The sequence below is a fragment of the Elephas maximus genome, chromosome X (genome assembly GCF_024166365.1).
Source record: "Elephas maximus indicus isolate mEleMax1 chromosome X, mEleMax1 primary haplotype, whole genome shotgun sequence".
NCBI lineage: Eukaryota > Metazoa > Chordata > Mammalia > Proboscidea > Elephantidae > Elephas > Elephas maximus.
The window spans coordinates 123,139,636-123,153,834 of record NC_064846.1 but is presented as its reverse complement, the minus strand read 5'-3'; the positions used below and the strand labels follow the sequence as shown (position 1 = coordinate 123,153,834).

General features: G+C 42.6%; 1 protein-coding gene across 1 annotated transcript; it reads right to left on the bottom strand.

The window, feature by feature from the left end:
• Positions 1 to 1,214: 1,214 nt before the first annotated feature.
• LOC126069445 (3-beta-hydroxysteroid-Delta(8),Delta(7)-isomerase) lies at positions 1,215 to 4,798 on the bottom strand. The gene is made up of 5 exons (XM_049872891.1): positions 4,709 to 4,798; positions 3,355 to 3,717; positions 2,675 to 2,711; positions 2,417 to 2,547; positions 1,215 to 1,853 (listed from the first exon to the last, which is right to left on the bottom strand). The coding sequence occupies exons 2-5, from the start codon at positions 3,653 to 3,655 to the stop codon at positions 1,630 to 1,632; spliced, it is 693 nt and encodes a 230-aa protein (XP_049728848.1). The 5' UTR covers positions 3,656 to 3,717; positions 4,709 to 4,798; the 3' UTR covers positions 1,215 to 1,629.
• Between the last annotated feature and the right edge of the window lie 9,401 nt (positions 4,799 to 14,199).

Here is a 14,199-nt window from a genome sequence, read left to right as displayed (position 1 = left end):
GAGGTGAGATGGGGTCTATGTGGGATGAGTGATGAGGGGTCTGTGGCATGATTTATAGGGGGTTCGGTCAGGTCAGTGATAGAAGGTCTATGTGGGATGAGTGATGAGGGGTCTTTGGCATGATTTATAGGGGGTTCGGTCAGGTCAGTGATAGAACATTGACGGGTGAGTGACCAGGATTGAAGGGTGAATGATGGAGTTGTAGGGTGTATGATGGAGGGCTACAGGATCAGTGATGGGGGTTCCCTAGGGTGAATGACACGGGGTCTATAGGGTGAGTGATTCTGGAGTGACCTGAGGCCTATTTGCTTAGCGAGGGGGCATCTCTGGGGTGAGGTGACAGGGATTTCTGGGTTGAATACTAGGGTCTGAATGATGAGTAATGGGCGAGTCTGTAGAGCGAGTGAGAGGGGTTTGCAGGTGAATGATGTGGCACCTGTGGGGTGAGTACTAGGATCATAAGGTACAAGTTGGGTACTCTGCAAGATGATTTATGGGGAGTGGTGTTTGTAGTGAGTAACAGTGGTTTGAAGGATGTGGGGTTTCCGATGTGAGTGATGGGAGGCTGTGTGGTTAATGAAGAGATTGTAGGGTGAGTTATGAGGGGATCTGTGGGGTAAGTGATGGGATGGGTGTATGGAGTGAGTGATGGGAGGGGTGTGTGGGGTGAAGGGAAAAGTGTGTGGGGTGAGTGATGGGAGAGGTCTGTAGGGTAAATGATGGGAGTTTTGAGAACTAAAATGATGGGGTCTATGGGGGTTAGTGATGGAAGTGTGGGGTGAGTAATGGAGTGTGTGAAGTGTGTTGGGGTCTGCAGGATGAGTTATGAAGTCTTAGAGTTAGTGATTATGGATATGTAGGGTTAGTGGGGATGTCTGTGCAGTGAGTGATAGGTGGCCTCCGGGGTTACTGATGGGGGAGTCTGTAGTGTGAGTGATGGGAATCTGTGGGATGAATGATGTAGGTATTTGGGGCAGCAGTGGGTGTCTGGAGGGGTAATTTGGGATCTATAATGTGAGCTACGGAAGGTCTGTGAGATGACTATTTGGAAGTGAGGGGGGTGAGTAATCATAAGTCTGTAGTGTCAGTGGTAGGTGCTTATGGGGTGAATTTTTTTTTGTAGGGCGAGTGATGGAGATCTGTGGGTGAGCAATGGGGGTCTGTGGAATTATATGAGTCTGTGGGGTCAGAGACAGTGGTTTGCATAGTGAGTGAAAGGGTTTTGTGGGGTCACAGATGAGAGGTCTATAGGATGACAAAGGGCTGAAAGAACAGTAGACTGTGGAGTAAGTGATGGAGGGGCTATGGGGTCACTCATGGGACATCTCTGGGGTGAGTTATTAAAGATCTCTCAGTGTTAGAGTCAAGATTTTTTATTTCCTGATTTTAAAAACTGCCACCATCATGGACCTCTTAGGGCTTCTTGTGCCTTTGTCCCAACAGCTCCTGGCAGTAGCTCCACAGAGACCCTTTCTCACCCCTCTCTCTTGCTCTTTTTGTTCCCACCCACTAGCCTGAGCCTGACAGATTAGTTAACTTTGTCCCTCCAACCTGTAGGAGGAGGATTTGACTCTTCTGGCAAGTGATGAGTTCCTCATCAGCTAGTGTTCAAAGCGAGCCCGCCACTTACTAGTTCTGCTTGCTTTTGACATTTGAGGTCTTGGCATCTAGCGTGCTCTGAGCGTAAGTGAGATGCTTCACAGAATCAAGTACGAGGACTCCGGGCAGCACCAGCCACAGGGCATTCATGAAGACAAAGTAAAACCAGAAATAGAGTGGGTGACCCAGCTGCCCGTGCTGGAACCCATCACGGTGTTCTGTCAGGAAATAGAGTACGTCCCCGTAGATCTGGCCTGTAGGAAGTAGAAGGAGAATCCCTGTGAGGAAGAGGAAGTTATTCCAAGCTATCTATTCCTAGGCATTTTACTAAGTCATCATTCAAGGTCTCAAAGCTCAGGATTCCTGAAATCAAGGAGCTAAGAATTCTGACATCATAGGGCTGAAATTTTTAGAAATCAGAGAAGTGAGAATTATAGAAATCAGACATCTGAAAATTTCTGAATGCAAAAGAGCTCATATGCCCAGAATTTAAGGAAGCTCAAATCTTCAGAATTCAAGACAGCTCAGAAATACAGAACTAAAGAAAACTAATTTAAGAACATAAGAGGACTGCATCTCACATGACATAGCCTCAGAATCCTGATCCTGGAGGAGCCAAAGGCCTCCCAACACTATGGGCTACCTCATGTAACCTTCACAGGAGACTTTGTTATGCAGGAGGAGGAGGAATGAGCCCTCCTTACTTTTAAGAGCAGACTCAGAAAGGAGCATGGCTGTTATAGAGCCTTGGGGGATTTGTGATTCAGTCTGATTCACTCCTACATGGGAGTGATACCCCACCAATATTTTTCCTCACCCACAGAGACCACAAGCTGTAGGACAAAGCGGAAGGGTTGCTGGCGGAGAAAGGCAATCACCACCCCCAGGCTGAGTGGTCCCCACATCCAAGCCGTGATGGTTTCCATGCATACTGTGAAGTTGTCACCCCTGCAGGAGAAAGGATGATGGATGCCTGTCATCAGTGTACTCTGCCCACTGGGTGACCCATTAGTGCTCCCTGACTCACTGCCACCCCAAACTGATACTGGTCTCCCTAGAAAAACCAAACACTTACAGAATGTATCGGCTGTCGCCTTTGGCATACTCTTTCCCTAAAGAAAACAAGAGTGACAAAGAATAAAGGCAGGACGAGGAGCTCACATTTGTGAGAGCTGGGGGCCCCTATAAGAAGGCAAGTTGCATCACCTTTACATGCCTCAATTTCCTCATCTGTGAGATGGAGTAGATGTTCAGATTCTATAAGTTAATACAGGTAGTCCCTGACATATGATGTATTTGAGGTACAACAAACTGCACTTACCACCATCTATTTTTTTACATATTATCAATAGTAATGCGTACTACATTCAATGTTCAGCATGTAATTTGCTGATTACATTCTCACAAGTTCACTCACAGATGTTCAATTTTATGATTTATAAAGATACTGATAATAAAAGGCAATAATAATGAAAAATAAAGAAAATGAGTCATTCGACTTATGTCAGAATTGACTTATGACAGAGTCGTAGGAAGGGAACCCCGTTGTAAGTCAGGGACTACCTGTATATGTAAAACAAGATAACGTGAGTAAGCCTTACATAGGACAGTAACTGTTGCTGTGAATGTCTGATACAAACAATTGGTCCAACAAAATTAATTAATGGGAGAAGAGTTGGTGGGTATGTAAACATCCAAGCCAATCCCTGTCCAGAAAACTCCCTCCCGCACCCCATAAAAGAACTTAGGACTCACAGAGTTGGGATAAGAAGGCTTGGTCTCCAAGGAGGTCCTCATGGTAGAGGGTGAACCACCCCTCGATCACCATGTGGATGAACCCGCACACTGCAAACCAGCACAGGGAGAGTCGTCTCCAATTCCCCAGTGGGACGACTGCAGCTCGACCTGACAACAGCCATGTGGTCACGACTAAGACCCCAGAGATGGAGAACAGGCCAGCCAAGAGATGCCAGGTGGGGCGGTCATTAGGCACAAAGTTGTCCAGCCTTAGGTGCCGAGGCCAGTACGGGTGCAAGGGGCTGACGTTGGTGGTCATGTCTTTGTGGGCTGATGGCTGTGTGCAGTTAAGTACAGAGAAGAAAAAGGCAATAGAAAAACCTGGACAGATAGAAAGCCCAGAATGAGATAGGAAAATCAAATCCAAATAGTTCATTAATCACAATAAATGTAAATGGACTAAATTTACCAGTTAAAAGACAGACTATAAAACTGTATTAAAAATAATATACTTAAGTGCTACTTTAAGAACAAGGCCAAAATATAAGGTTCATTCCAGCCATCAGGGAGCCATATATTGATGAGGCAGATAAAGGAACCAGATCTGATTCCTGCCTTTTGGTGGTGATAGTCTAGTGAAGGAGACACATGAGGATTTATCCCGGCACGCAAGGGTGAATGGTGGAATACTCACAGGAACCAGGCCTGGTCCCACCCGCAGGAGTCAATGTCAGGAGGGGGAGACACAGGAACCAGGCCTGGTCCTGATGTCAGGGGTCACAGTCTTTTGGGGGAAACACAGGAACCGGGCACTATCCCCACCCTCAGGGGTCAAATTCGCTTGAGGAGACACAGGGACCAGGTCCTGTCCCCACCCTAAGGGTTACAGTCTAGTGGGGGAGACACAGAAACCAAGCATGGTCACATTGCAGGGGTCACTGTCTTGCTTTCCCTCCCCTTAGTCCTGGAAACTGCAAATGGGGGGCAGAAAAGAGACGAGTAATCAGAATCACGACCCTTAGGTCCCGTGTTTGGACAGCCAGGCGCTCCCTACAATGCTGACAAGCTGCAAGAAGAGGGAAGAGGGAGCAAGGTGGAAGGCAGATCTTCCACGGCGCTAAAAAGGAAAAGGACGGTCAAGCACAGAGAAGACCAAGGAACCAGAACCCTAAAGACCAGCTGCCCAATGAGAAGGCGAATTTTCCGTCGTCCGGACAACCGCGCGGTAGCAGGGCGGGGGGGGGGGGCTCGCTCAGCTGTGCGGAGGTTGGGTGGTGCCAGGGGAATGGTCTCGCGCAGGCGCGCCTCGGGCCAGCCGTCTGGCTGTTGAGAACTAGGGGATGGAGTGGGGAGCCAGGCAGAGTGCACTCACCCAGAGGTGCGGTCGCACAGGGGTCTCCCACAGGCTCCAGGAGCTCTCTACGCTAGCTCTCAAGCTCCAGTACACAGCGAGTTCGGGCCCATCCCCTCACAGGCTACCCCGCCTTACGGAGCGGACCAATGGAAAGGCTAAGGAGGCAGCCAGTGCTGCTCCCAACCAATAGAATTTCGCTATGTGCTGCCAGCTCCGGCCTCGCTTGTGGTGCGATTTTTGCTGTTGGCTTAGACCGAGTCAGAAGTGAGGCGGAGGTGGGGACGGCCCAGGCGGGGGCGGGGACGATCTGAGCTGGGCCGGTATCCTTGAGCCCCAAGGCATTCAGCATTAAACAAACCCACTGCCGTGAAGTTGATTCCGCCCCAGAGAGACCCTATAGGACAGAATAGAACTGCCCCATAGAGCTTCCTAGGAGCGGCTGGTGGATTCGAAATGCTGACTTTTGGGTTAGCAGCTGTAGCACTTAACCACTACACCACCAGGATTTCCAGTCAGCATAGAATCTCGATTTTAATTCTCCAGTCCTCCCTAGCAAGAGCAATCAACCACAGCTTGTTGTCAGGTGCCATGGAGTGGGTTCCAACTCATCGTGACCCTGTGTATAACAGAAGGAGACACTGACCGGCCCCTGTGCCATGCCATCCTTATTGCAGCCACTGTGTCAGTCCATCTCCTTAAGGGTCTTTTTCCTTGACCCTCTACCAAGCATGATGTCCTTCTCCAGGGACTGGTACCTCCTGATAACCTGTCCAAAGTACCTAAAATGTAGTGTAGCCATCCACTTCTTAGGAACATCCTGGCTGTACTTCTTCCAAGATAGATTTGTTAGCTCTTCTGGCAGTAAATTCAATACCCTTCGCCAACACCATAATTCAAATCCATTGATTCTTCTTCGGTCTTACTTATTCATTATACAGATTGCATGCATATGATGCGATTGAAAACACCGTGGCTTGGGTCATGTGCTGCTTAGTCCTCAAAGTGGCATATTTGCATTTTCACACTTGAAAGAGGTCTTTTGAGGCAGATTTGCCAAATGCAATATGTCGTTTGATTTTTTTCCTTGCATCCTTTTTATTCTTTTTTAAATTGTACTTTAAGTGAAAGCTTACAGTTCAGTTTCTCATACGAAAACTTATACACGCATTGTTATGTGACCCTAGTTGCTCTCCCTACTTTGTGACAGCACATTCCTTGTCTTCACCCTGTATTTCCCATGTCCATTCAACCAGCTCCAGACAGGAGCTACCCATGTGTCTACTTCCCCTAAAAAGCACACTCCTCACCAGTATCATTTTATGTCTTATAGTCCAGTCTAATCTTTGTCTGAAGAGTTGGCTTCAGGAATGGTTTAGGGTTAACAGAGACTCTGGGTAACATGACCTCCAGGGTCCCTCCATTCTCACTCAGACCATTAACTCTGGTCCTTTTACTACAATATGAGTTCTGCATCCCACTTTTCTCTTGCTCCCTCTGGGATTCTCTGTTGTGTTCCCTATCAGGGCAGTCATTGGTGGTAGCCGGGCACCGCCTAGTTCTTCCGGTCTCAGGCTGATGGAGTCTCTGATTTATGTGGCCCTATCTTTCTCTTGGGCTTCTGTGATGAGACCAGTTGATGTATCCTAGATGGCCGCTTGCCAGCTTTTAAAACCCCAGACACCACTCACCAAAGTGGGATGCAGAACATTTCCTTAACACGCGTTGTTATGCCAATTGACCTAGATGTCCCCCAAAACCATGGTCCACAGACTCCCGTCCCTGCTACTCTGTCCCTCAAAGTGTTTGGTTGTATTCAGGAAACTTCTTAGCTTTTGGATTAGTCCAGCTGTGCTGGCTTCCCCCTTATTCTGTGTTGTCCTTCCCTTCACCTAAAATAATTCTTCTCTACTATCTAAAAAAAAAAAATTCTTTTTTTGTCTAATTAGTGAATACCCTCTCCCTCCCTCCCCACCCTCGTAACCATCAAAGAATGTTTTCTTCTGTGTTTAAACCTTTTCTTGAGTTCTTATAATAGTGGTCTCATACAATATTTGTCATTTTGTGACTGACTTATTTCACCTAGCATAATGCCTTCCAGATTCATCCATGTTATGAGATGTTTCACAGATTAATCATTGTTCTTTATCATTGCATAGTATTCCATTGTGTGAATATACCATAATTTGTTTATCCATTCATCTGTTGATGGGCAACTTGGTTGTTTCCATCTTTTTGCTATTGTAAACAGTGCTGCAATGAACATGGGTGTGCATATATCTATTCCTGTGGGGGCTTTAATTTCTCTAGGATATAGTCCAAGGAGTAGGATTGGTGGACTGCATGGTAGTCCTATTTCTAGCTTTTTAAGGAAGCGCAAATCGATTTCCAAAGTGGTCGTACCATTCTACATTCCCACCAGCAACGTATAAGTGTTCCAGTCTCTCCACAACCTCTCCAACATTTAATATTTTGTGTTTTTTGGATTAATGCTAGAAATTGGTATCACATTGTAGTTTTGATTTCCGTTTCTCTAATGGCTGATGATCATGAGCATTTCTTCATGTATGTTAGCCACCTGAATGCCTTCTTTGGTGAAGTGCCTGTTCATAACCTTTGCCCATTTTTTTAAATTTTTATAGTGTTTAAGTGAAAGTTTACAAATCAAGTCAGTCTCTCATAAAAAAATTTATATACACCTTGCTATACACTCCCGTGGGTGGTATATACTCCTAGTTGCTCTACCCCTAATGAGACAGCACACACCTTCTCTCCACTCTCTATTTTCATATCCATTCAGGCAGCTTCTGACTGCCTCTGCCCTCTCATCTGCCTCCAGACAGGAGCCGCCCACATAGCCTCATGTGTCTATTTGATTCAAGAAGCTCACTCCTCACCAGTATCGTTTTTTGTCCCATAGTCCAGTCCACTCCCTGTCTGAAGAGTTGGCTTTGGGAATGGTTCCTGTCTTGGGCTAGCAGACGGTGTTGGTGACTTTCTTTTGTGGGGTTCGATGAGTGTGTTGAATAGATATTTTCTCATGTTTCACGATATCAGGGAAGTTTTCTGCCAACAAACCTTTGACAATTCTCTCTGTATTTTCTGTTATTCCCCTCTCCCCTCCCGTTCTGGTACTTCAATCACTTATAGGTTATTCCTCTTGATACAGTCCCACATAATTCTTAGAGTTTCTTCATTTTTTTAAGTTCTTTTATCTGATTTTCCCTCAAATATATTGGTGTCAAGTGCTTTATCTTTAATCTCTACTAATTTTGACTTCCATTGCCTCAATTCTGCTTTTATGACTTTCTGTTGAATTGTCTAATTCTGAAATTTTATTGTTAATCTTCTGAATTTCTGTTTGCTGTCTGTCTATGAATTCTTGCAGCCTATTAAATTTTCATTATGATCTTGTCTAATCTGCATAAGTTCCTCTAATGCTTTGTCTGTGTGCTGCTTGGCTTGTTCTGTGTTTTGCATGAGCTCCTTCCTGATCTCTTAAAGAGTTCTGTATATTAATTTTTTTGTATTCTACCTCCAGTTATTCCAGGAAGTTTTCTTCATCTGGAAGATTTCTTGATTCTTTGTTTTGGTAGCTTGCTGAAACCATCGTGGCCTGCCTGTTTATGTGATTTGATATTGACTGCTGTCTCTGAGCCATCAATAAGTTATTGTATTTATTTATTTTATGTTTGTTTACTGTGTCCTAGCTTCTAGTTTTGTTTCGATATGCCCAAATAGGCTGCTCGAGTGAGCTAGTTTGATTATAGGTGACTTTGAAGCTCTAAAGTCCTGTCACCAGGTGGGTAAGCTATTACTAGGTATGTGAGCCTAAGAGTCCTTTCACTTTTCTTGTATGGATTCAGCTCAGGTGTCCAGGTAGTCAGTCACCAAATGTGTGGTGCAGGCTCTCACCTACAGTTCTAGACGAGCAGGGGTGATTGGTGTAAGCATAAGTATCTGGTTGCAGTAGGGGGTCATGCTCTGAGCAAGGCAGGGGGCTGAGAACTGCCCCTGAGTGTCTGTGAGGAACATGTGTTCCTGTTAACTAGAGCGTGTAGGTGGATGAGTTTTGCACCTGGACTGTGGGTGCCCAGTGCTGTTCGCTGTAAGGACTGGGAGGCCCTACTTATTCTTGGACCCCTGTTGCACGTGGCTAGGTGTTGTGGGTGAAGCCACCACTCCTCAGGCACGTGATGTGGGAAGGTAATGACCCTGCTTAATAGGTAGAGTGGTGTCAAATGTCATGAACCTACCTCTCCACTGTGTAGCTGAAACAGTTGAAGTTAAACTTCAGGTATATACCCTGTTGTGCTGTGCCAATGAGGGCCTATACTGTTGAAATTGGCCCACACGGGTCTATGCCAAGGTGAAAGGCATTCAAAGTCCATGGGCTCCTTATGCCTATGCCTAGGCAAAGGCGCTGTTTCTGCCCTGATTTCCCGGATTAGAGGAGACAGCAGATTGTTTTTTTCCCTATTTTTTAATTTGTTCCCTCTCCAAGGCCAGGAGAATGGCTCGGGGCCAGTGCAGAGTCCTTCTTCCAGCCCAGCGGATGCAGGGAAGGGAGGGAGCAGGTAAGTGGCAGAGAGGTTTTTCTCAAAGGGGTATTTTTGGCTCTGTGAGGTAGGTTAAATGCAGGTACTTATCTGTTGCTGATTGAGGGACACTTCTCACTTGTTCTGGAGGGTCGAGCAGACTCTTGCTACTCGTTTCTCTCTCAATGTGGAAAATGCATCCCAAACACCACTGCTCCCTCACCACACTGGTGCCAGTGGAATCAGTCAATGGAGTGTCAGTTCCTGCTGGGTCAGGCCTGGCAACACCTTGCTGCTTCTGAACCATCTCTCCTTCCCCCTGCTGCTCAGTCCAATTCTTCAACTTTGCCTTTGATGTTCAGGACTCCTAGCTTGTCATATGTAATCGATTCATTTGTTTTTTTTTTTTTTGGTCTTTGTTTTAAGAGGGACCACAGGAAGCATCTGACTACTCCATCATCTTAGCCCCGCCTTGTTTAATTTCTTGAGTGCTGCTTTCATACGCATTGATTGTGGATCCAAGTAAAATGAAATCCTTGACAATTTCAATCTTTTCTCTTTTTCATGATGTTGCTTATTGATCTAGTCATGAGGATTTTTTTTTTATGTTGGGATGTAGTCCATACTGAAGGCTGTAGTCTTTCATCTTCATCAGTAAGTTCTTCAGGTTCTCTTAACTTTCAGCAAGCAGGGTTATGTCATCTGCATATTACAGGTTGTTAATGAGTCTTCCTCCAATCTGATGCCGCATTCTTCTTTGTATAGTCCAGCTTCTCAGTTTATTTGCTCAGCATACAGATCAAATAAGTATGGTGAAACGACACAACCCTAACACACACCTTTCCTGATTTTAAACCACGCAGTATCCTCTTGTTCTCTTTAGACGACTGCCTCTTGGTCTATGTACAAGTTCCTCATGAGCACGATTAAGTGTTCAGGAATTCCCATTCTTTGCAATATTATCCATGATTGTTATGATCCACACAACTGAATGCCTTTGCATACTCAGTAAGACACAGGTAAACATCTTTCTGGTATTTTCTGTTTCAGCCAAGATCCATCCGACATCAGCAGTGGTATCCTTCATTCTACTTTGTCTTCTGAGTCCAGGTTGAATTTCTGGCAGTTCACTGTCAATGTACTGCAGCAACCATCTTTTAATTATCTTTAGAAAAATTTTGCTAGGGTGTGATATTAATGATATTGTTCAATAATTTCCACATTCTGCTTGATCTCCAGTACAATGTTAAATAAGAGTGGAGATAAAGGGCATCCTTGTCTGTTTCCCATTCTCAAGGGGAATGTTTTCAGACTCTTCATTTAGGATGATGCTGGCTGTTGGCTTCGTAGAAATGCCCTTTATTCTGTTGAGGAATTTTCCTTCTATTCTTATCTTGCTGAGTTTTTATCATGAATGGGTGTTGGACTTTGTCAGATGTCTTTTCTGAATCAATTGATAAAATCATGTGGTTCTTTTGTTTCATTTATATGATGGATTACATTTATCGTTTTTCTAATGTTGAACCATCCCTGTATACCTGGTATGAATCCCACTTGGTCACAGTGAATTCTTTTTTTGATATGTTGTTGAATTCTATTGGCTAGAATTTTGTTGAGGATTTTCATCTAAGTTCATGACGGATACAGGTCTTCAATTTTCTTTTTTTTGTGTGCGTTGTCTTTACCTGGTTTTGGTATCAGGGATATGCTGGCTTCATAGAATGAGTTTGGGAGTATTCCATCCTTTTCTGTGCTCTGAAATACCTTTAGTAGTAGTGGTGTTAACTCTTCTCCAAATGTTTGGTAGAACACTGCAGTGAACCTGTCTGGGCCAGGGTTTTTTTTTGGGGGGGTGTTTTTAAATTACCTTATCAATCTCTCCTTTTGTTATGTTTTTTTTCAGTTGTTCTACCTATGTTTGTGTTAGTTTAGGTAGGTAGTGTGTTTCTAGGAATTCATCCATTTCTTCTAGGTTTTCAAATTTGTTAAGAGTACAATTTTTTGTAGTTATCGGATATGATTCTTTCAATTTCACTTGAGTCTGTTGTAATACTGCCCATCTCATTTCTTATTTGGGTTATTTGCTTCCTCTCCTGTTTTTCTTTTGTCAGTTCGGCCAATGGTTTATCAATTTTGTTAATTTTTTCAAAGAACCCACTTTTCGTCTTCTTAACTCAATTATTTTTCTGTTCTCTTTTTCATTTGATTCTGCTGTGCTTTTTATTATTTGCTTTCTTCAGGTGCCTGAGGGTTTCTTTTGTTGCTCACTTTCTATTTGTTCAAGCTGTAGGGATAATTCTTTGATTTTGGCCCTATCTTCTTTTTGGATGTGTGCATTTATTGATATAAATTGACCTCCAAGTCCTGCTTTCGCTGTGACCCGAAGGTTCTGATGGGAACTGTTTTCATTCTCATTGGAGTCTATGAATTTCTTTACTCTATCCTTGATGTCTTCTATAACCCCAGTCGTTTTTGAGCAGGGTATTGTTCAGTTTCCAAGTGTTTGATTTCTTTTCCCTGCTTTTTCTGTTGTTGATTTCTACTTTTATGGCCTTATGGTCAGAGAAGATGTTTGTAATATTTCAATGTTTTGGTTTCTGCTAAAGCTTGCTTCATGACCTAATATGTGGTCTATTCTAGAGAATGTTCCATGTGCACGAGAAAAGAAAGTATACTTGGCTGCTGTTGGATGGAGTGTTCCGTATATGTCTATGAGGTCAAGTTGGTTGATTGTGGCATTTAGATCTTCCACGTCTTTATTGAGCTTCTTTCTGGATGTTCTGTCCTTCACCAAAAGTGGTGTGTTGAAGTCTCCTAGTATTATTCTGGAGCTGTCTATCTCACTTTTCAATGCTGTTAGAGTTTTTTTTTTAATGTATCTTGCAGCCCTGTCATTGGGTGCATAAATATTTAATATGGTTATATCTTCCTGGTATATTGTCCCTTTAATCATTATATAGTGTCCTTCCTTATCCTTTTTGGTAGATTTGACTTTAAAGTGTATTTTGTCAAAAATTAATATTACCACTCCTGCTCTTTTTTTATTTTTTTTTTGCTTGATATATTTTTTTCCATCCTTAGAGTTTTAGTTTGTTTGTGTCTCTAAGTCTAAGGTGTGTCTCTTGTAGGCAGCATATAGATGGATCATGTTTTTTAATCCTTTCGGGCACTCTCTGTCTCTTTATTGGTGCATTTAGTCCATTTACATTCAGCATAATTATGGATAGGTATGAGTTCAGAGCTGTCATTTTGATGCGTTTTTTGTGTGTTGTTGACATTTTCTTTTTCCCATTTAATTTTTTGTGATGAGTGGTTTGTCATTATATATTGTCTTTTCCTCTTATTCGTTGTTGTTGATTTTGTTTCTGCTGAATCTCTATTTTTTTCTTGTATTTTATTTTGATGAGTAGGATTGTTAGTCTCCTTTGTGGTTACCTTAATATTTACCCCTGTTTTTCTATGTTTAAACCTAACTTTTATTTCTTTATATCACCTTGTCTTCCTCCCCATATGAAAGATCTATGACTACATTTCTTAGCTCCTCTTTATTGTTTTAATGTTGTCTGCTTTTAAATAATGACATGACTGTTTCCCTGTTTTGAGCATATTTTTATCTTGATTTATTTTTGTGATTTTTCTGTCTGGGTTGACATCTGATTGCTCTGTCCAGTGTCCTAGCCTTGGGTTGATATTTGATTTTATTGATTTTCTAACCAAAGAACTCCCTTTAGTATTTCTTATAGTTTTGGTTGGTTTTTATAAATTCCCTAAAATTCTGTTTATCTGGAAATGTTCTAATTTCACCTTCATATTTGAGAGACAGCTTTGCTGGACATATGATTCTTGGCTGGCAATTTTTTTCCTTCAGTGCTTGGTATAAGTCATCCCATTGCCTTCTTGCCTGCATGGTTTCTGCCGTGTATCTGAGCTTATTCTTATTGACTGTCCTTTGTAGGTGACTTTTCGTTTATCGCTAGGTGCTCTTAAAATACTCTCTTTATCTTTGGTTTTGGCAAGTTTGGTTATAATATGTCTTGGTGACTTTCTTTTACGATCTACTTTGTGTGGAGTTTGATGAGCATCTTGGATAGATATCTTCTCATCTTCTATGATATCAGGGAAGTTTTCTGCCAACAAATCTTCAACAATCCTCTCTATATTTTCTGTTATACCTCCCTGTTCTGGTACTGCACACACTTGTAGGTTATTTCTCTTGATAGAGTCCCACGTGAAGGGTTTCTTCATTTTTTAAAATCTTTTTATCTGATTTCTCTTCAAATATAAATATATTGATGCCAAGTGCTTTATCTTCAATCACACGAATTCTGCCTTCCCCTTGCTTAATTCTTCTCCTCTGACTTTCTATTGAGTTGTCTAATTGTGTAATTTTATTTTTAATCTGAATCTCTAGTGGCTGTCTCTCTATGGATTCATGCAGCTTGTTAAAGTTTACATTATGTTTTTTAATAACCTTTTGAATTTCTTCAGCTGCTTTATCTGTGTGTTCCTAGGCTTGTTCTGCGTATTGCCTGATCTCCTTCCTGATCTCTTTTCTGTTACCTTAAAGAGTTTTGTATATTAAATCTTTTGTATTCTGCATCCGGTAACTCTACAAATGCACCTTCATCCAGAAGATCTCTTGATTCTTGGTTTTGAGAGCTTGTTGAAACTATCACGGTCTGCTTCTTTATGTGATTTAATATTGACTGTTGTATCTGAGCTATCTATAAGTTATTGTATTAGTTTATTTTATGTTTGTTTACTGTATCCTAGCTTCTTTCTTTTTGTTTTGATACGTCCAAATAGGTTGCTTCAATGAGCTAGCTTGATTATTTTCACCTTTGAAGCTGTAACATCCTGTCACCAGATTTTTTTTTATGTTTTATGTTTTTATGCTTTTTTTTTTTTTTACTGTATCCTAGCTTCTTTCTTTTTGTTTTGATATGCCCAAATAGGTTGCTTCAATGAGCTAGC